This window comes from Camelus bactrianus, chromosome 12 (assembly GCF_048773025.1).
Source record: "Camelus bactrianus isolate YW-2024 breed Bactrian camel chromosome 12, ASM4877302v1, whole genome shotgun sequence".
NCBI lineage: Eukaryota > Metazoa > Chordata > Mammalia > Artiodactyla > Camelidae > Camelus > Camelus bactrianus.
Window position 1 is genome coordinate 64,697,171 of NC_133550.1, and position 23,266 is coordinate 64,720,436.

Here is a 23,266-nt window from a genome sequence, read left to right on the forward strand (position 1 = left end):
TAAAACGCCAGTTCCTTTCCATCCACTATTTCACTCAAGATACGTTGAATGGCTACTCTGTGCCAGACAGTGTACACTGGGTGCTGAGTAAGACAGACAAGGTCCCCGCACTGTCAATCTTCCATCTACAGAGAAAGACGCATGTAGCAGCTCAGAGACTCACAGGCTTGGAAAGTCCCTGAGGGAGATGAGGTCTCATCCTCAGATCCCCGTTTCCTCACCCCACTTCCTGTGTGAAGGCAACTCCTGCAGGCTCCACCATCAGCCTCCATCTCTCCCAGTCCACTCACTGCACAGGGGCCCTTGGGGATCCCGGGAGCCCTCACCAGCCTCCTGTCTCTGCCCTTTTGCCCTGAGGTTCAGTTCTCACCATGCCAGCTAGGGGCAATCCTTTTAAAACGTAAACCCAATCATATCCTGCTCAAAACTCTCCCATCATTTTCTACCCCCCCCCCGGAGTAAAAGACAGCGTTCCCACCGTGACCTGCGAAGCTGTACCAAACTTGCTCCTTTCCTCTCGGACCTCATTCCTACTCCCTCCTTCATCCACTCTGCTCCAGCCACCTGTCCTCGCTGCCCAGGGACCCTGCGTTGAGAGGTGACCCGTGTCTGGGTTTATGCCTGTTGGTCCGGCACAGTTATTAATAGTGCCACCTGTGCTCTCAGAGGCCCTGGTTTGGATGATGAATTAGATGGCTGTGCTGGCTGCTCACCTGCTATTATGTTTTCTCTCTGCTCCTTCCCCAGAGAGCTGCTGCCTCCCCTCACCTGCTTCGGGTCTTTGCCCACAAGTGAAGTCATATTCTGTGTCCGCGCCATTTACACGGCACAATCCTCCAGCCCCAGGACCCCCATCCCCTTCGTGGGTCTGCCTTTCTTCCCTAGAATTTCTCACCATCCTGTTTATTTTCCTTATTTGTTTATTGTGTCTCCCCATTCCCCCAAAACCCGGCAGGATCTGTGAAGGCAGAGATTTTTAATGTCTTGTTCACAGCTGTATTCCTACTGCCCGAAACAGTGCTTAGCACACGGCCGTGCCCGAGAGAGTAACTAGATGAGGCGGGGGTGTTACCTTGAAGAAGGCGGTCAGAGGAGGCTTCTCTGAGGGCTTGGCATGCAAGTTAAGGTCATATTAGTTTCCTAGAGCTGCTATGAGAAAGTACTACAAACTCAGTGGCTTAAAACAACACGAATTTATCAGCTGACAGTTCTGGGGGTTAGAAGTCCAAAATGCATCTCAATGAACTAAAATCAAGGTGCTGTCAGAGCTGGGTTCTTTTTGGAGGCTCCAACAGAGAATGAACATCTTTGTGTTTTTCAGCTTCTAGAGGTCACCCACATCCCTTGGTTCGTGGCATCTGCCTTCTCTTCAAAGCCTGCAGTGGTCAGTCAAATCTTCCTTGCAATGCTGTCTCTCAGTTCTGAATCCTCTGCCTTTCTCACCCCCATTTAAGGACCCTTTTGATTACACTGGGCCCACCCAGATAATCCAGGATAACCTCATTAAAGTCAACTGATTAGCAAAGTCATTCCATTTGCAACCTGAATTCTCCCCTGCAAGGAACAGAATACATTCACAGGATCCAGGGATTAAGATGTGGACATACTGGGTGGGGGTGCCTGCTACAGTGGGGCTGCTACTTTGGATAGGGTGGTCAGGAAAGGCTTCTCTGAAGACTTGGCATTGAGGGCAAGATCTGAAGGACAAGGAGAAGCCAATCACGTGAAGAGCCAGAGGAGCTTTACAGGCAGAGGGAGTAGCATGTGCAAAGACCCTGGGGCAGGGATGAGCTTGGAGTATCAAGAAGCAGACAGTTGCCCAGACTGGCTACAGTATATGGAGCAAGGTGGAGAGTGGTCACAGGTGAAACTGGGGAGGGAGGCATGAGTCAGATAGCATAGGTGCGGCGGTTTTCTCTCCCAGTCTAGGTCATGTACGGTTCCCATGCCGTTGGTTCTGTGTGTGAGGCAGCTGTATTTTAACCATGTGTGATCCTTGCGGGTTTGCTCTAGGAAGTTGTTTGAGAGTTGACAGCATAAAGCAGACAATTATTATTCATTGATATGACCACCTTTTAAACTTGCTGAACTGACTGATTCACCCTTCCGAGAGAAGAAATGTGTTCTCTCACAGTTCTGGAGACTAGAAGTCTGAAATCAAGGTGCCAGCAGGGCCATGTTCCTTCTGAAGGCTTGAGAGGAGGATCCTTCCTTGCCTCTTCAAGCTTCTAGTGGTTCCCGGTTGGTATGGACTGAATGCCTATGTCCCCCCAAATTCAAATGTTGAAACCCTAACCCCCAATATGATGGTATTAGGACATGAGTCCTTTGGGAGGTAATCAGTTTAGATGAGGTCATAAGGGTGAAGCCCCCATAATGGGATTAGCACCCTTATAAGATGAGAGACAAGACCTCTGTCTCTCTCTCTGCCATGTGAGAACACAGCAAGAAGTCAGCTGTCTACAAACGAGAATAAGAGCCCTCAACAGACACCAGATCTGCTGGCACCTTGATCCTGAACTTCTCAACCTCCAGTAAGTGTCTGTTTAAGCCACCCAGTCTGTGGTATATTGTCACAGCAGCCTGGGCTAAGACACCAGCAGTCCTTGGCATTCCTTGGCTTGTAGCAGCATTACTCCAGTCTGCCTGCATCTTCACACGGCCATATTCCCTCTGTGTCAGTGTCTCTGTGTCCAAATTTTCCTCTTCTTATGAGGACATCAGTCATTGGATTTGGGCCCACCCTAATCTAGAGGGACCCCACCTCAACTTGATTATGTCTGCCAAGACCGTTTCCAAATAAGGTCACATTCACAGGTTCCAGTGGATGTGAATATCTGAGGGACACTGTTCAACCCAGGGCACTTTCAGTTCCATATGCCCTCCCTGACTAAGCCACTCCAGCTGACCCTAACTCACTCTCCTTGAGCTGCCCTGGCCTGGAGCTACCTTCTTAGACCGACTTTTCTTGTTTGTGTGTCTGTATACAAGTTACTTCTCCTCTCCATCCCCTATCAAACTTGCCCCAGATTTTGACTGCAGCCGCAACTATTCTTTTTGTCAATAAGACTTTCCACAATTCCTAGCAGACTGTATACCATTTAAATCCTCCAGATACCGCCTTTCAAGTCCATTTCTCTCTATAAAGTGCTTATCTTAGAAAATCTGGGTAGAATCTGAGTTTGATCTTTATACCAGCTAATTAGTATATACAGGCTCACCCTACTAAATGGTTACAGCTAGTGTGAGCTGCTGGCCAACTTCAGGCTTCCATGCAAAGAAGGCTCAGGGAAGGAGGAGCTGAGCGACACTGTAGGCAGAATACTATTCTCTGTCATCTCCCACTGGACAGTCACTTCTGTGTCCTGTTAGTCAGGTGGCCTTAGAACCCACGGAGGCCACTAGCCATCTTCAATTTGGATCAGGAGGAAATTGGGGCCCTGGAAGTTTACAGGACTTTCTCAAACCCACAGCAAGTATGTGATACAAGGAAGACTCTGGAATCATGCATCCACTTCTCTTCCCAATCTCCCAGGATCCGCACGTAAGTCTTAGAAGGACTTCCCACCACTGGTCTTGTAAGACAGCAGCCACTACATATGGTGCTTGTAACAGCGAAGAGCCCCTCCTCCAGCTAGCTCGGTCCTAGAAAATGTGCCAGCCACACTGCCATACGGGGCCACAGCCAAAGGGATGTGGGATCTTATTGTCCCAGGAGTGGGCAGTGGAAACTGAGACGAAGATTACCAGCTCTGCCTCAGTAGCCAGCATTCGTCAGTTCCTCCCTCTTAGGTCATCTAAACTTGCAAATGAACTGCGCAATCAATTCCCCCTCCGTCAAAGCCATGATTTCCTCAGCAGGTGGATGCAGAACGCTCGGAGACCTATAATGATCAGCGCTTTGCAACAAGCACTTTTTCTTCCTACTCATTATTGCGGTGCTTTAAGCGGAGAAGGCAGTAACCGCTCTCGCACGGTTCCAAAGAGACACTTGGAAACATGCTGCGGGAGGCCGCTCTGTCACCAGCAAAGACAATGGAATACATTTTAAAGTCTTTTCCCCGTGTTCTGTCAAGCAAAAGCATCGGAACCCTTCCGGGAATTCACTTTACAAGGAAAGAAAATGAGGCCCCGCATCCCGGGCCCCCGCAGCCGGCCGGGGCCACATGCACCCCCTCGGCTCAGCCCCCGCCAGAGGTCGGTCTCCCCCGCCCGAGGTCGCAGAGGCGGGGCCGCCAGTGCGGGCTCCCAGCAGATGCGTAGCTGGGACACACTCACAAAACGCAGTCGTTCTCTGCAGTGGCTCATGTCCCCTTCGGTTTTGAAGTCGCCTCTGTTTTTCCCATTGAACCGCCCTGCGCAGAGGACGACTGTGATTACAAAGTCCCGGAGCGCTGTTTAGCTCCTCTGTCCTCACTGGCCAGACGCTTAAGGTTCCACACGCGTTCGGCGGATAGCAGAGGACCTGGCGCTGCGGCGACCCCAGCTAATGCTTGAGGGATGGAGCCAGACGCTGTCGCCGGCATGAAGTTCCCACGGGAACACCCATTTCTCATGCTTTAAAAATTCCTCTTGAAAAAAAAAAAAAAAGTCACCAAAGATTCCAGGCAGCAGGAACTTCAGAGATGGAGAGCTTGAAATTACTTGCTCTGAAGGTGGTGCTAAACCAGCAGAGTCATCCTGACCATTAATCTGCACACTTGCTGGGTCAGGCATCAGTGTTGGTCCTAGTGCTGGCGATGGTGGTGTGTGACAGTTTGGCCAATTTGGTCCACTTGCTAATCCGAATCATTGAAAGGTCTGAATTAGACAAAGTGTGATAAAATAGAAGCATTTCAAATTATCTCTTTACCATCTTATTTATAAACTATTCATGCATATTGTAAAGAAAGGGTTTATTAAGATAAATTTGGGGCAGACCCTTACCAGTCATAATTGAATGAAATAGTGTTTTGACTTTTGCTATAAATACAATTAAGGACCAAAGTAAAATCATTTCAACTTCTGTCACTACCCATGATGAATGAAGATGCAGTGTGTCTCAGCAAACAAGACACTCAAGTAAAGAAAGCTTTTCTTTCATTAACTATTCTTATAAAACAGTGTAATGAAATCAACTATACTTCAATAATAAATAAATAAATAAAAATATAAAAGATCTGTCAAAAACACAACCAAATGATCAATTAAAAAAAAATCAATATTTGGCTATTTAGAAGCCAAAGTGTCCTTCCATATCCAGGATATAATGTTCCTAATACCAGAAAAATCATTTTAACTATGATCTTTGACCATCTCTTATTAAAGAGAGTAGGACTTTCTAAGAATGTTTAGATCTGGGCCTAACTTGTGTTATTCAGAGTTCTGCTGAAAGGTTCTCTAAGGCAAAAATCTATCCTGAATTAAGACCAAAACTCTTACCAAGAGTGAGCTTGAGCTCCCCCGACGAGTTGCAAAATATTTATGAAACACCTTTGAGGGAAAATCATTAAGTCCACTGAATCATACATCACAGACAGTCCATATGGGGCATCAGGTTGTGTTTTTTATTGTAAAAAATATTCACACACACACAAAACATTTTCCAGAATCCTTGGGCCTCATAATTGTGTGGTTACAGAAAATGTGGGCCAAGCTGCATAAAACTGTTACCTTTGAAAGACATTTTGGGTAAAGATTGTGGGATAATCTATCCCTCAATACCCAACTGTTCCCATAGTGTGTTTTTGGTCCTTCTATTTTCTATTTGCAAAGTTCTTCAGTCAACACACATTCTATGGGCAAAAGAACCAGAGCACTGAGGCTATGCACTGAGCCAGTGATGAAACTGGCGGTGAACACACGAGCTGTCCTCTTCTGCCAAGAAGCCACAGACCTGGAGGGCTTCACGCCCTCCCACTTATCTGTCTGTGGGACTGAGTGTTGCAGATGTACGCAGAGCTGAACAATTCAGTGCCTAAATGCAAACTTGTTTTATAAAGCCGCCTAAGGTTCCAATAAGTTTTTAAAATCTAATTTGATGTTTAATATAAAATATTGAATATCAACCCTATAATGAGGTTTTAATGAAAAATATAATCCAGAATCCAGAACACAGGTTTGCAGGTGAATAAATGACATACCCAGTGTTGGTTGACAAATGTTGCCCATGAGTTAGATCCATATTACAAGACCCGGCATGCAATTCATTTATTAGCTGACCTTTCATGCTATTTCTATTTCCTTGCATTTTAGGGTTTGGACCAGTATTCATTAAAGAAAGATTATCATACAATATTAAGGCTAATAATAATTACATATATGGACATAACATTTTTATAAACCTGTAATTTTAGAAAAAAATACTGCTAACCTAATATTTAAAATTGAGAATACATGATAATATCTCATAGAACTACTACTTCATGAAATACAGTTTGGGAAATGATGTTTTCATATAAATCTAATGAGTTTTAAGAGTATGAAAATTTTTTCCTTTTCTTTAGAAGTTTAAAAAGATCAAATCAAATCAAATCAAGAATGGTCTAGAAGAAAAACCTACAGGCTGAAGTCAGGAGGTCCTGGGCAAATCATTTCAATTCTCCAGACCTTAATCTCCCCAAGAGATTCAGGTCCAGGGTTCAGCTCACACCAGGACCCATGACCTAGCCTTACACCCACCGCCAACAAGCTTTCTGTCCAAGCCCCGAGTCTCACTTGTGAAAGCCCTTCCATTACTTGCTCTTTCGGTTCAGGGTCAGCCTCGTGCTATAAGCCTCCTCCACAGCCACAAGGCTGCTCCACATGGGCTCACTGCATTTTTACTAAATGAATCAACGACTCTAGAAAACACATACAAATTACCATGACATGGTGGTGGTGTGAGGAAACAGGAAGCGGCATCTCGCTATAAAGCACTGGCATTAAAGAGGACATTTATCAGGCTTGTAAATTAATTTGGCTTTCCTATCTTTGATCTACCCATTAATATATTTTGTAATGCCCTATTGGGGGCTGCCTTGCAGAGTTTGCTAGGAGCAAAGAGAGGAACAGTGGGAGGTGAAAACCCCATCCTGCTATCTACGTGCCTCTACTGACACCAAAGGTTTATCATGAAACTGACACTCAGAGCCCAGTCTCGCCTGCCGCAAGGATGATCAAGTATACATCTGTGCTGGCTGTGCACGAAAGGCAAGTGACAAACTGTCTTTACTGGGAAACGAGGTATTCTGACTAGTGACCAGGTTCTAAATAAAAGGTGATTCCTCACTGTTCTGCATCTGTGTCTAATTTTGCAGGTATGTGTTAGAGCACACCAGCAGCCACAAAATCCCCACCTTGCTTTCTCAAAAGCTGTAAAAGAGAAAAGGAATTAATTTTGCTGAAAGTAGAGCCACAAACCCCCCGTGGGGACAGCAGTAGGGGACCAGGACGATCTGTTTAGGATCAAACAAATGGCTTCAACCTTTCCTTCTACAAGTAGAACCACCACTGTGGGGTGGGGGTGGTAGGCAGGGGAAAGGCTGGCCCAGGGCATCCTAGGAGGGGCATTTAAGCAGGATTCAGCCACCAGCAATTGACTAACACAAGGAAGCATGTCTCAAGTGTCAAGTTCTCTGGCTGGGATCTTGTGTCCCGGGCCAGCCCTTCCTCACACATCTGAAAGGCTGCAGCCTGTCCAGCCTGGTGTTTTCCTGCAGCTCCGGCCCTGGCCGGGCATGGTGCTCACCTAGGCTCCCAGTTCAGTGGACAGAGCTGCTCTGAGTTGCTTCCACAACACTTTCCAGAAGCCTCTCCATACAGTCAGTCGCAGAAAGTTCTCCAGCCAGAAGTAGCTCCTATAGAAGGAAATCCAGAGGCTGATGGGGCCTAAGGACACCACATGCTGAAGCTTACAGGCAGGTCTGAGGAAGAAGTCACCCTAGCACGTGGGCTTTGATGTCTCTGATCTGGGAGGGGTGGGGAGGGGGGACTAGTTTACAGTGAGGGAGCTGTCACTCCTAGGCTCACAGTGGGGTGGACACACATGAGCTCAGCCACCCTCCGCTGCAGTGGCTGAAGGTGGGTGTCTGTATGCACAGGCCAGAAGTCAGAGTAGCCCCCCAGCACTACCCTGGGTATGCACTGAATTCAGTAGCTGGGTTACCCATCGAACTCTTGGGAGTTGCCTTCTGAGCTCAGGGTGCCTATTTTGAATTCTTTATCTTTTCTTTAATTTAGACCCCAAAAATGTGTGCTTTCTTTTAAGTGTACCATTTGATGAGCTTTGATAAATACACTTATGAAACTGGACACTCTTTTTATTGTCCTCAATACTGGTGAGTTTTCATCTTTGGGAGGTGAATTTAATTTCTGAAAATATGCAGAAGTCATCATAACCCAGCCTGATTAATAAGGATACTGATCAAAATAAATAATATCATTTAGGACCCAGAACAAAACTCAAAGATGACCACAAAGTAATTAATTTGTTGCACAGCTCTGACTACCTCCTAGGGTTCTTTTTAAGAGAAATTCCAGAAGTATTTCTTGATCAGTGATATGATCAAGTAAATATTCTAAAAATCACTGATGAGGGTATAAAGTACATTGTCTGTTTCACTGGGGAAAAGTATTTTGTTGTTGTACTTCATATTTTATACATATTTCTACCTAAATTTAAAAAATCTTCCAGGAACCAAATCTTTTGAGTCAGATCTTCACTGAAGTCTAAATCCTAGAGTTACAGTGCTGGCGCAGTGCAGTCCTCTGTGCCGCTAAAGTTTCCAGAACTGAGGCCCACCTGTGTCGAGCAGGCCCTTCACATCTCGTGCTATAACACAATATTCAATCACGTTTCAAGTTGAAATACAAATCCCTCTACAGGATATTTTGGCCCAGTATCATATTAATAGTGATGGTGGCCCTATTGTGTATTTACATGTACATGAGCCACAGGACAATGTAAGCCTTTATGGGAATTAACCTGTTCAGCACAACTTATCCCCATTCTCTGATGAAGGAACTGAGGCTCAGAGAGGTGAGGTAACCATCCAGAGTCACATAGCAGGCACTTGCTGGACCAATATTCAAACCCGGGCCATCAGGTTCCTGAGCCTGAGCTCATATCCTTTGCTGCAACTCCTTACCAAGTAGCTCTTGAGAAAGTTACTACATCTTTTAAAGTGGGGAGTCAGAGGCAGGAAGAGCCAACAGCAACTCTCTTGGGTGCCAAGGTGGCAGGCAGTCAGCAGCACACAGCAGACACGTTCGGGGCTGTCCTGAGTCAGAGGGTCCTAGTCTTGTGTGGGTCATGGGGCCTCTAAGACTGCAATGAGGGCTCTGGAACACTCTCCACAAACATGCGCATGGGTACATGCGCACAAAACTTCACACAGTCCACGGGATCATCCAAGGTGCATGGAATCTCAGTGTTCATAGCCACACTGTTTACAATGGCCAAGACACGGAAGCAACTTAAATGTCCATCCACAGATGATTGGATAAACAAGCTGTGGTATATTTATACAATGGAATACTACTCAGCCATAAAAAAGAATGAAATAATACCATTTGCAGCAACATGAATGGACCTAGAGATCGTCATTCTAAGTGAAGTGAGAAAGAGAGAGAAAATCCCATATGATATCCCTTATATGCGGAATCTAAAATATGATGCAAATGAACTTATTTACAAAACAGAAACAGACTCACAGACATAGAAAACAAACTTATGGTTACCAAGGGGAAAGAGGATGGGAAGGGATAAATTAGGAGTTTGAGATTTGTAAATGTTAACTAGCCTGCCCTTTATTAGCAGGGTGACCTTGAAGAAGACCCCATAAGAGGGTGATGCAGTTTTGCTGGCCTGTCTCAAAGGGATGCTGTGATCCAATGAGAACATTCATTCAGTAAATATTCGGTAAATCACGCATGTGGAAATGTTGTGTAAATTGTAAAGTGCCTACCAATGAAAGATACTGTTACTTTTCAGCAAAAGGCAATGAACATTTTGTTCTGTTGGTATCCACAATCTCGAATACCCTCTGGGCTGTCAGCGGAGGGGGGAATAGCTATGAGCAAAGTCCTATGTCGGACTTCAGGTGCGTACTTGCCAGTTTTTAAGAGAAGGAAGGAACCGGTATTTCATGAGTGCCTGCTGTGTTTTTCCACGATCCATTCTGTCTGTTTTGATCCCTGCTGTATCCCCAGCACTTTGAAAGGTACCTGACACTTTTCTTTCCCATCGTATCTAAGATGACTTCAATTATAAAATGAACCATTATTTTATGTACCACTAGAAAAAAACTCTGAGGATTAAACTCTTGATATCTAACAACAGTAAAATTCATCCCAATTTAAGAGATGCTAAAATGTGAAAAAAAATGGGCATTTTACAATCAATGAAATACAGACTTTCAATAAATAGTTTCTGAGTAAATTCACACTTTCACATAAATTTCACTTTATCTTATGTTCCTGTCTAGCTAAAACTAAGCTACCTAAAGATAGAGCATATGTCCCATGCTTCCTGTATGTCGGAACAAAGCCACATGTAGAAAGCATTCAAAATATTTACCTTTGGTGATGCCAACAGTAGATATTTTGAAAATCTAAATTAAGGAGAAGAAAAAGTTATTCCAGAAAGTGGATAGCCATCTCTGTTACTTGGACAGTTATAAGAAAAAGAGGAATAGGAGGTAAGGAGCTAGTGTTTGGTGGTGGGGACAAAGTTTCCATTTGGGAAGATGAAAAAGTCCCAGAGATGGATGGTGGTGATGGTTGCACAATAATGTGAATGTACTTAATGCCACAAAACTGTACACTTAAAATGGTTAGGAATGGTAAACTTTATGAAATGTGTATTTTTCCATTATTAAAAAAAACTACAAGCAAAGGTATTTGATAGGTAAATAATGTCTTATCAACTTTGTGTCTCTAAAATCAGACATTAAAGAGATTTATAAAAATGTAAAATAATGCCACTCGACTCACTATGTGGTTTTTTTTTGGTTTTGGAAATAGTTATTTTTCATAAAAATATGCTATTCATGACATAAACAACAAGTTTCTACTGTATAGCACTGGGAACTACATTCAATATCTTGTAGTAACCTATAATGAAAAAGAATATGAAAATGAATATATATGTATGGCTGAAACATTATGCTGTACACCAGAAACGGACACAACATTGGAAACTGACTATACTTCAATTTAAAAAAAGAATGAAAAAATGCTGTTTATGTGAACATTTAATGGTGGGCTTATTACTGTTTTTTTCGAATGCATTAATACCTATTTTTTCAATTTCTCGGCTTTATTATAGACAGATGTAACCCACATAAACCAAAGCTCTTTGGAGTCCTCAATTTTTACGAGTGTGAAGGAGTCCTGAGACCAAAATGCTCGGGAACTGCTGGTTTAGTGGAAGTGACAACAAGCAAAAAGATAAATTAGTAATCAGGAAATGTCTAGTGCCGAGAGCAGATGTTGACGGGAAGGGAAGGCCTCTCCAAGGACAGGAAGCAGCCATCTGCCCAGCATGGAGGCCGGCAGTTCTTTACACGCCTGATTAAAGAAAGCAAAACACCTCAACATGCAGCTCCCGTGAAACTGCATGGCGGTAAGCCTAGAGAGGACCAGCGCAAGAGGAGGGCCAGGATGGGCGGGGGGGGGGTGTGTGCGCTGGAAGGGGTGGTGATGAACTGGGGGCCGCTGGGACTCTGGTGCAGGAGCTCCGTTACAGACAGCGCCTGGCCTGGGTGGGAGGGGCAGAGACGCACAGCTGTGGGGGCCCCTCGGATCTTTAAAGACTCACCAGGGAGCCAAGTCCTCCAGGGAGGGATGCTGCCCAGGCTCCCGGGCACACCTGCAGGAAGGGGATTACTCTGAATTGTCAGGGTTGGCTGCCCTGCTCCCCAGCTGGATGGTGAGCTCCTCTGTGCTCACCTCTGTTCGTCCACCACCTGGAGCGGTGCCCAGCACAGGGTAGGAACAGCAGTAAGAGCAACGCTAGCAACTTTGTGTGCCCGGCACGGTTCTACACATACGTTAATTTATTTAATCCTCACAACAAATATACGAAGGAAATATGACTAATGTGCCCACTTTACAGACGAGGGACAGCATGGTGAGGGCTGGTCTGAAGGCACGTCACATCCCTGGTAGTAGCAGAGGCAGGATTCAGCCTGGGCTGTCTGGCTTGGGTCTGCTCCCCCAAAAGCAGCAGATCATTAATAAGTATTTGTTGTGGGAATGAACGTGTTAATGAACACAACAGAGTATTTTAAAGTCCACAGATTTAGCAAGATGATACAACATCAGCATTCATGATTCTTTAGGGGCAAAGATCTATCTCCGTCTGCTGGGCATCTTCCCCCAGCTCTCAGTCTGAATCAGAGCAACCCAGTCAGTATCAATCCAGGAAATGGATATTTACTGAGCGCCCATCTGTGCCAGGCACAGAGCTGGGCCCTGAGGATGCAGCCGTGAAGGAAGCTTCCATGCCAGCAGGGACACAGACGGTAAACCCAGGAGCAAACAGGAAAGGCCCTTGCCTGCGGTAAGTGGTGGGAGGGGAGACGGATGGGGGAGCTGTTTAGGTGGGATTGTCTGGAGCCCTCAGGGCCCTGGAGGCCTCGGAGAGAATCTGCACTTAATTCTGAGTGGTTGGGACGCTGGTGAAGGATTCTGGAGTGAAGGCATAGCCTGGTCTCACTCATATTTTAAAAGGAGTATCTCATTTGCTCTGGGGACAATCTCCCTAGTGCACGGGCGAGACTGTGGCTTGGATTAGAATGGGCGGCGGTGGGTGGAGGAAGAAATGGACCGGCTCTGGATTTATTCTGAAGATAAAGCCAGTGGGATTTGCTGATGAACTAGAACATCTTTTTTTTTTTTTTTAATTCCTGCTAGTATTTTATCTACCGTGCCAGGTCCTGCTGATTCTACTCCATCTGCATCACTCAAGTCAAGCCTTCTTTTTCTGCCAAGATGGAAGTGGCCAGGGCGGCCCCTTGTGGCCTCTCACCCTGGTGGCTGCGCTGGGCTCCAGCCCTAACGAGGCAGCACTAAGCAAACTGCACAAGCCGACTTGAGGCTGCGATTCCACTGCGAGGGTTCCCACGCCTTCACTGTGTGGGCTGCAGCCTCACCTGGGAGACTAGATTGATGGCAACAATGTGAATGCTCAACCACAGGTAAATCGTGGGACACCTGGACTCTGAAAAATGACAAACCTGTTTAAAAAGAACGAGGTAGATCTCTATGTGCTGACAGGAAAGATGTCTGCAAGACAGATATTTTCAGTAAAAGAGTAAATTGCATAAGAATACATATGCTTTCCATTTTTATTTTAAAAAATGTGAGCGTAGAACAGAGAGCTGGGGAGGACAAACCCCAAACTGTGAGCAGTAACTCCCTCTAGGTGTTGAGGGGGCAAAGGGCGAGAGGGAGGACCACATATATCTCTGTCCTGTTTTACTTTTTTACAATTATGAAGTGTTGTTTTTATAATAAAAAATGACATCTTTTCCCCAAAGGCCCTGTCCGGTTCTTGCAGGCACTGGGTGGCCATCTCTGCCCCTTCACACACCCTCCATCTCTATGCCTTGCTCCCCTCATCCTGCCAGGCAGTGCCCTGCCAGGCTGTTTCTGGCTCTCAGTTTTTGGCTTCCCTCCCTGGACTCCATTAAAGCCTCTTTCCTGTCTGCCAAAGCCCACAACCCACCATCTGAGGACGGCCCTCCCGCCTGGTTCCTCCCCCGCCAGCCCATCCTGGCCCCTAACTGCTCCCCGTGCCCTCTTCTCTAACCTGGCCCCGGCCCCTGGCCCTGTCTGTGTAAAACACAGATACTCGTTCAATCACCCCTCTGCTGGGAAACTTCCAAGTTCTCTACTGCCTATGAAATAAAATCCGGACTCTCTGGCATGGTGGCAAAGGCCCTTTGCAGAACTTGGCCCAATTTCCCTGCCCTCTCTGGGCCATCCCCTGTTTCCTGTTACCCAAACTCAAGTCACACCTGACGGGTCCGTGTTCCAAGTGTGCCACACCCTGTGGACTTGTCTTTATCACTTTGCTCAAGGAGCCTGGAATCAACTCCTCATCGGTCCTTATCCTCCACTCTCTTCAACTGACACCTGGCAAACAAACACTAAACTGTCAAAGCTTGTGTAAAATTCCCTTCCTCCTGGAAGCATTCTTGGAACCTGCCTCAGTCCTGCAGAAGCAGTTAACCTCTGCCCGCTCTGTGTTTTGTAGCATTTCGTACACATGAGGTCCATCACAGCCCACTCCAGGAGTCAACAAACTGTGGCCCATGGGCCAAATCTGGCCCGCCACTGGTTTTTGTATGGCCTGTGAGCTAAGTATGTTCTTTACATTGTTAAATGGTGAACAGAAATCAAAAGGAGAATATTTCATGACACATGAAAATTATATGAAATGTAAATTTCAGCATTCATAAATAAACTTGATGAGAACACAGCCACACTGACCTACCTGGTTAGCCATGGGCCTTGACGGCTTTTCGCGCTACAGTGACAGAGTTGAATCGACCATATGACCACAAAGCCTAAAATATTTGCTATCTGGCTTTTTAGAGAAAAAGTTTGCCAACCCCTGGGCAACTCTATTTATGTACTTACATGCCAGTTTTCAATAAGACAGTAAACCCACAAAAACAAGAATATATTGTAATTCCCCATTTACCTGTAGCCCTTAATACTGTATCCAGCACGTGGCAGAACTTCAGTATTTACTGAACAAACACCTAGCTGTTCAGTTCACAGCTGTGTGTCCTTGGAAGGGAGAATGTGCTGGGTCCTGATTCACGGAGGAAATGTCACACAAAACAAAGGTCAATGCCAGGTGCCACTGGGGTAGGGAGGTTAGCATTTTTTTGCATGAAGTGGAGAGAGAATAAAGCATGTCACAATCTCAATTCCACTCACTATTCCTCCTGATTAATGAGGACAAAAATTGAGATACAGATAAACACTTAAAAGTTGCTTTCCGTGAAACTTCCCAGGCTCTATTCCGCTGATGCTGTTACCCTAACACAGGCTCTTTCAGTCCGAGCTGTCATCATCTAAGACTTTGCTTAAGATACAAAGGGCCTCTCCATTTCCTCTCATCACATCTGAAGAGCTGATTAGTTTCCAAAGTCCCCCTTAACTTGGTCCCACCCTACCCCTCCAACCCCAGATAGGAATTCTCTCCAACGAGCAAGCTGGGTGCTACGGTCTCCCCAGGCACCCACCTCCTGCCAAGGCCACCTATCAGACTTGATGCATCCTTGAAGACCTGCCTCTAACCCACTCCTCTTCCCTTGAAGAGTCTGACTCCTCTGGGTTTCCAGGACGTGCTTGAAAAACAAAGCAACTACCTGTGCTAGACCTTTCGGCAGTTGACAGAGTTTGGAAACCTGGTGGCCACAATGGAACTGTATATTCTCTGTGAAGGAAAACCTCACCTCATCCTGTTTGTGTATGAGACCCTTAGTGAATGCCTTAAGGTTTATTGAGCTGGGGGGGGGGGGTTAAAAACATAGTAGCCAAGATCATACAAGAACCCCAAAACTGTCATGCACGGAGAACGAAAGTAAATTCTATAATGGAAACATACATGGGACGCTAACAGCAAGTCAGTGGAATCAGCAAGAGGTTTAGGGAACAGGTACATGGGAAATCCTCACTGAACGTTGGAGAGGCTTCTAAGATATAGAAATAGGAGAGATATTGCAGACTGAAGGTACAAAAGCACAACGTAGTCATCCTTGGTCCTTCCTAAGACTCCTCTAGACCTGGGTGTGGGAGGTGAGGAAAAGTTGGATTAAATATTTAGCAATTATTAAGGGTTTTACATGAATTCATTAATTTTCACAACAACCCATGAGGTTATTATCCCACTTTATAGATGCAGACACTGAGGCACAGAGAGGGTAAAAGTAACTTGTCACAACCACACAGGTTATCAGTGTCAGAACTAGGATTTTTTTAAGATCAAAATTACATTTATTTCTGTAAGTAAACAGTATACATTTTTAAAATTCTAGATGCTTTAAAAGAATAAGAAACATTTAAAAAAGACAGTGTGATTAAATTATTATAGTTGGAACCAAGGTTTAAACCCAAGCGGCAGGGCACAGCATTTGGGTAAAAATCAGTCCACTCCATACATTTTTACGAGGCTAGTCCTAGGAGAGGGATATTAGCTCAGAATTCCAAAAAAAACAAAAAAAACCAACAAAAAAAAACCCCAAAAACCTCAAGCTCAGATTGATTATTATATATTTCTTTATATGCTGCATTAGTCATTTTTGAAAAAGCAATTTCCATCTAATATTTGTTTTCTTGAAAATAGCTTGGGTTTCTAAAACCTCCACTATACTGTACTCAAATGTCCATCAATAGGGAACATCACCGTGAAAAGGACAGAGGCAGCTATGAATGGCTGAACGTGGCAAAGACTGTGTCCTTCACCAAACTCTAGTCAGGCTCCTCTGAGCCCTATTCTCCACTAGACCTCAACGTTGACCTATACGAATTGCAGCTTTTGGCACAATCGGTTTCAGCCACCACTATCCCCCTGCCACGCCCGGGCACGCGCGCTCACACACACACACACACACACACACACACACACACACACACAGACTTGAACAAACATTAGCATGGTTTCTAGCAGCTCAAGGCTGTCCCTAGGATGAGGACCCTAGTCCCCTTAAAGTGCCTGAGAAAACTCAGGCTGCCAAGAGAATGCACCATTTGCTCCAGCCATCATGTGAACTTCCTCTTAGAGCAGTTATGTTAGAAAGTTCACAATTGTAAGTTCTTTCTGTGTCCCTTTGAGACACACCCAGGAGTATCATTCTCAGGGACCTGAAGGCCATTCCTTTGAAGTAGCATCTTCAGGAGAGATAGGGCCCCTGTTCCCAGCCTCTGTGGGAGGGCAGGAGCCTAACTTCCATGACTTCCAGCTGGCTGGCCTGATGGCACTGACACTGACCCACCCTCTGACTTGCTCCCTCTCCCTGTTCACTCACTTGTGCACAAGTCAGAGTGGAGCTCAGCTCTTTCCTCGACACAGTGGATACTGAATGTCCAGCTTTATCTTTGACGTGTGATCACCAAGATACACTGTTGAGTGTAGACTGCAAGGTGTGGGCTGGGAGGCCCGGGGCAGGTGGGCGGGACCATGCCTGGCCAGGTGCCCTTCCATGCCTGCCAGTTGTAGAGGACACATGCTTGGCCATGATTTTCAAAGTCAAAGCATAAATACCAGAATAATTTTAGGTAACATTCATTGAATGCCCAGCATGATTCTCCCCACTTTGTGTGATTAACTCATCCCATCCTCATGGCCCCTGCAGAGTGTTACTTTTATTGGACCCATTTTACAGACGAGAACCAGAGGCACAGAAAGGTAGAGTAGCTGGCTCAAGATCACGGAGCTAGTGAGTGACACGCACAAAGGTTTTCTCACGTGCTTCTCATTTAAGATTCCCATGGTTTATCTTTCTACCAAAAGAGAGGAAAACAAAAACCCAAATTCATGGAAACTGGATACACTTGGCATTTAAGAAACATGTTGTCTTTTCTCATAATTAGGTTTATCTTTAATTATGAAATTTCCTAATTAGCAGAATTAAAGCACCCATAAAACCAACTCACTCCAGCCCCCAAAAGAAACTAACATTTATGTTATAGACATGAGACTTCTTGCCTTTGCAAAATTTATAATCTTGCAATCCTCACCCTCTGTTCTTATGAGGAGCATACATTTCAAAGCACTTCTGATTACTCATTTCAAAGTGTACGTAAAAACAAAAAAAGCCTGGAAGATACCAAGACTAAATACACAAACTTTCCCAAGAAGGAGGCTTGCATCTGGAGTCTGGTGGCCACAGAGGCAGCAGATTTCTTCCCAGCTGTGCAGGTGTACAGTTCCACCTTTAGAAGCCATCAGACACAACTTCTTTCAGAACATTCTATGGAACAAGCAAGCTGGTGTCCCTCATTTCATGTTTCACCTTTGTACTTAATGGTCCTAGTTAATTCAAGGATATTTAAAAATAAATTCTATCTCTTATGGATTTTTTTTAATGGAAGTATTTATTTATTCATCTATATTAAAGTAAATAGTCAGTTTACAATGTTGTGTTAATTTCTGTCTCATGGACATTTCTATTTTGACTATTTATTTTAGGAGTCCAGCTAAGCTGTCACTGAGCACATACTCTATCAAAACTGCACTAAATATTGTAAATATTATAAAATTATTTTATATGAAAATAAATAAATAAATTTAATTATTTTCTTTAATCCTACAATAAGTTTTGAGCACTTAACTGAATTTTAAAAATACTTATACACTATAAGTCAATAATGCCAAAATATAAATATTCAAATGAAATGTATGCAGCTTACAATAAAAAGTTGACATATTCTTAAACTTAAAATACATCACACCAAGAAGCTTAAGAAGCAGTTAAAATGCAACCTTTGAACATTTCAATCAGTTTTCTCCCATGTAGTAAAACAGGAGCATTTTGACTGTGCAGATAAATTGCATTTCCAATAGGCTAAAGTGGCATTAAGAAGTTTTCTATCTATAGTCTCTTTTCTCATTGAATAATTTTTAAAGCTATTTTTAGCTACCGTTATCTGGTGCAGGCCTCTGAGCTAGGCACCCTACTGGTATTATCTCATGGATTAAATGATGCAATACACAAAGTTCTAAGACCCGTGTTGGGCATAGCAAGTGCTCAATAAATGTTGGCCATTATGATCGCACTTAATCTCCACATGTCTCATCATTCCTGATGAGGGAAGGACTATTCTGCCCCACCATAAATCAGGACATGGTGCTCAGTCCAGAGTGACCCATCTAGTACGTGGCAGAGCCCAGCTGAGGTCCGGTTTGTCCCTTATTGCTGCCACTTCTCACTTCATACTTGACGTAGGAACATTCTTGGGAGGGATTTGGTGGCTTTCAAAAAAATACAGTTCAGATACACGACATAATGTAGAGTCCATGTGGACTGGAGACTACTGACTCAATCCCTATGGGAATTGGAGGAAATCCGTGGAAGAGGGAACCCACGGTGCAGAGACTGCCAGAAAACCAAATGAGAACTGATCCTGCCCTGCACACAGCTTCTGAGAGGGCACTGCCTTCGACACACGTTTGCTGGGAACCAGCTCTGTACCAGGCTCAGGACTGAAGCTGCGGCACTGACTGCCCTGGGGAGCAAACAGACTGGGGGCAAAGCAGACCAGAGACAAAGAGAAAATAGCTGCAAACTGGGATAGGTGATGAAAACAACCAGGGTGCCGAGTTAGGGACAGGGTTACAGCTTCAGATGTTCAGGAAGCAGTTTCTTACGCTTTTTCTATTTTCCTATCTAAATGTTTTGTCATCAAATACTATGGGCAAGAGAAACTGTTTTTCTTTCCTATCCACCTGGCACTTTCCATAACGGTAAACTGGATGGATTTGCTTTCTGTTTTTGACTGCATAGGACAAAATTTTACCCTTGGGTGACAAGCACCAGCGTATCAAGAAAGTTTCTTATGTGCCTTGACAATGAAACATCTAGAATAAGGTAGGAGAGGGGGAGGTGGCATTTGCTGGATTATATACTTTGACTTTTTTTTTTTTTTTCATGTTTGTTTCCAGGATTCCCCAACTGCAAGGCTTTCTAGGGTAAAGGGTAGATGTCCAGACGTTCTTCTTTGGTGCTGTCTCCACCCACAGCAATTGATTAGAGGCAAAGGGAAGTGCAAAGCGCTCAAGGCAAATTTAAGACACTGAGTAGGTAGGTGTGTGTTCCCCTATGAATTAGTAGTAAACTAAAAACCCACCAGGGTGAGCCAAACAGATGAAAGGGCATGATGTGTGTGTGTGTGTGTGTTTTATAAACGTCAGTTACTCTCCAACTACGTACCTAAAGCATAAAGCTAAGACTTCTTTGGGTAAAGCCAACAGTATTTGCCTCACTGTCCTAGTAAAATCCTAAGTTAGGAAGTAAAGTTTTATTTCAACTGAAGATGTTGAGATGAAAACAGTTTTGGGACACAGCTATATAAACAATATCCAATCTATTTTCCGGTTGAAGATGGGGGTTAGAGTAGTGGGTGGTGGGAGTAGTTGGGGTGAATATTTTCACATATACTTGGTCTAAAACTTAGGACTGTGAATGCCTCAGATATAGGCTGGTCTCCTACTGTATCCAAGGATGTGAAGACAGTTGCTCTGTATAAAGACAGCATTTGGGATGCTTAAGTTACATATTCTTTATCAGCATTATTATCATAATAATTATTATATATTATTGTATTCTCAGTTTCATGTTTGAAGATGGATGAAAAAAGCTAAATAGAGAGAGAAGAGACAGAAAATACATCATATGAAGATAGGCTAAAGATTTTTATTATTTCACCTAGAGGAAAGGTTGAAACAGATTTAATTCATAATTGTCTTCAATTATTTGAAAATTTATCATGTAGAAGTTGATGACAAATTGTCTTCCATTTCCAAAAGCAACAAGCGATGGTGTTCTAAAAGTGTAACAGAAAGGGTTTAAGTGAGAATTTAAGACTAAACATTATGAGACCAAAGAAGAAAGTAAAATATATTTCTTTCTAGCCCTGTATCGATCAACCAGTAAGTACCTTCTTCTAAATGATGTGAATAAAGTGGGTCTTATCCCTAAATGGATTACATTCAGAAGTCCCTTTCCATCCAACATTACTTTGATAAACTTTACTCATCAACAGTTCATCCAAACTGGAAATAATTCTAAAATAGTCAGAGATCCTAGGATGATCCTGGTGCCATCAATTCAGCCTAAAACAAACTGACCATCCTTACAATTCCTGCCTGGTGAATCAAAAGTATCTCCAACACGGGTCCTGAGTTGACCCCGGAAGGTCTTCCCCGCAGTGTAAGAAGCAGAGGTTCAAAGAATCAAACCACAAACGAACCAACAATTTGTAAAAGCAAACAAAAACACTATTCTGTTTTCTGTACATACCTGAAGCCCTATTCCAAAGTGCCAAACCTAACTTTTCAGTGACTGTTCAACAAAAAGCTCCTTAAGGCTGGAGAGGTTCTTTGAAATCTTTAACCCCGAAGCGGTCGTTGAACCAGAAACGCTTAGAGAATCCCACCGAAGTGTACGTGTATGCCTCTCCATTTTCCCACACAGCGAGGGAAAAAGGCCCTTCTTCCCCTTTCTCTTTAAATTACGGCTAAAACAGCAGCAGCCAAAGTGCGAACCGGCGGACCTTGGGAGGAAGCCCCTGGACGCTCCGGGACGGCGGGCAGGCGCTGCAGTAAGGCGGGGCGCCGGCAGGGGGCGCGCCAGGGCTTCCTGGGGGCGGACCGGAGCTCGAGGAGCTCGCGGGCTGCGTGCTGGGGGTCCCGCCGCCGCGCGGGTGGTCTCCGCGTCTTCCCGCTTCCCGCTCACGTTCACACTAAACACCGCAGCGCCCACCTGCGCCCTCTCACCCGGCGGCTGCCTGCGCGGCACGAGTCGCTCTCGAGGCGCCGAATTCTGGTCTGCAGACGGCGGGTCTTCCCCGAACTCAACACCCAGGTAAGGATAAAAAGCTCCGACAGACGCCGGCCCCGGCCTTCCCTTGGTCTTGCCGCCCCACTGCCCTCAATTCAGGAAGCTCTCTGTTTCGCCAAAAAAGAGTCGCACAAGTCGCGGCCAGGATGGAGACGCGCCCCGCCCCCGAAGGGGCTGTAGAAGGAGGGAGAGCGGGATTGGGGGACGCGTTGAGAAGCCCCGCACACACACTCGGTCTGTCTCCCCCCGCTCCCTCTCCCCCGCGCCGGCCCCAGCCCCGAGCAGATTCTCGGCCCCCCGCGCGCCGGGCTCCCCTCCCCGCCGTAACCGCAGGCACCCCTCCTGCCCCGCACCCCTTGCGCACCTGGGAGCAAATTCGCGCCTGGAAACCATCCAGCGGGCGGGACGCGGCTGGTGGTGGGCGGTGGAAGAATCAAATTGAATCGAACCTCAGTCTGTGGACAACATTTCCGCACCCGGCGGTCCCGGGCCGCGGGATTGGTTAACATACTCCCTTGTTTCTTCAGTTGCGACACGAGGGGCTTGGATGAAAATTATTTCTGGAGCCCATTTGAGGGCCTCGAGCGTCTATGCCGCCTTCGGTCTGGAGACTTTTCCAGATTCTAAATGGGGACTGAGCTGCTGTCTCACCGGAGGAAATTCCTTGAGACCGGGAACTGGAGCGAAGGGGAAGCGCAGTGGTAAAAACGCACGTGGTGGGAGTTAATGCGCATGTGCGGCGCTTACCGCGGGTATCGGAGATAGGACCCGGCACTGTGATGGCGAGGCTGAGTGGGGCACCTCACATCTCCGCCCTAGGCCAGTGAGGGGAACCTGATGGGCTTTGTGAAGGAGATTCAGAAAAAGGACGACGTGCAAAGGCCAGACTTTAACCTCCCTCGCCAACTTGCCTCGTGCCTGCCCTGCTATGTTGGAGGCCAAAATGATTACCACCCCAACCTCCCGAAAACCACGTTTCCTGTAGTAAACATTAATTTAGGGAGGTCCAGCTCTAGGGCCAGCAAGGAAGCGGAGATGCTTATTGGGAGGAACTACCGCGTTGTCATAGCAACCATCAGTTGTTATGCCAACAGTCCCTTTGAACTGTAAGCCTTTTGCCTTAGGCTGGGTGCCTGGGAAAACAGAGCTGGAATCTCTTATTTGTGCCTGCAGAAAGCTTATTGAGCAGAGACTCTCAGGAACCAGCCTTTGAGCAAATCAGAGAAGCTGCACTGGGCAGAAGTTGAACTTGGATGCAGCTAGGACTCTTATCCAATTCCAGAGGGAGCTCAGGAACTGGGATGGTCCTTCAGAGTTGTTCTGAATCAAGGCAGGGGGTGCCGGCCCTTTGTACCCCTGCATGGACTGGTCATTGATGGTGGACTGCCCTGGGGAGGTCATATCCTTGAGTATGGCAGGTCCCTTCAGTAAAGGGCAAGTCTCGGGGAAGAACTCAGCTGTGAGCTGTCACTGCCAACATTCACCAGTGGCTGGAGGAATGGCACCTCAGACCTACGAGGATCCTGAGTGGCACACCACAGCACTCACTCCATTCCTTGAGGGCACCCTGTTTCATTCGCCTTTGCTCTCTGCACATCTGATTTTTTTTTCCTGCCACTTAGGTTGCAGAGGTAGATAATGGTCATTCAGTTCCTAATTTAAAAATTTATATGTGTTCCATTCTGAAGACAAGCCCAGAGTAAGGCTGGAATATCAAACCCAATTCC

General features: G+C 45.5%; 1 protein-coding gene and 1 long non-coding RNA gene across 4 annotated transcripts in view; one reads left to right on the plus strand and one right to left on the minus strand.

The window, feature by feature from the left end:
* Nucleotides 1-22,244, minus strand: part of NFAM1 (NFAT activating protein with ITAM motif 1) — an 86,319-nt gene extending 64,075 nt beyond the window's left edge. The window contains exon 1 of one of the 2 annotated variants that reach the window (XM_074375640.1): nt 21,904-22,244. In XM_074375640.1, the coding sequence (XP_074231741.1) occupies nt 21,904-22,048 (145 nt within the window). In that variant the 5' untranslated portion in view covers nt 22,049-22,244. The remainder of the gene's footprint in view (nt 1-21,903) is intronic. The other variant, XM_045520598.2, reaches the window with a different exon arrangement.
* Nucleotides 11,481-14,107, plus strand: LOC141579520 (uncharacterized). 2 transcript variants are annotated; one of them, XR_012511060.1, is made up of 3 exons: nt 11,481-11,584; nt 12,303-12,523; nt 12,877-14,107. It is a non-coding gene; the product is annotated as an uncharacterized LOC141579520 (long non-coding RNA). The 2 variants fall into 2 exon arrangements; XR_012511059.1 differs by having other exon boundaries at nt 12,897-14,107.
* Nucleotides 22,245-23,266: the final 1,022 nt, after the last annotated feature.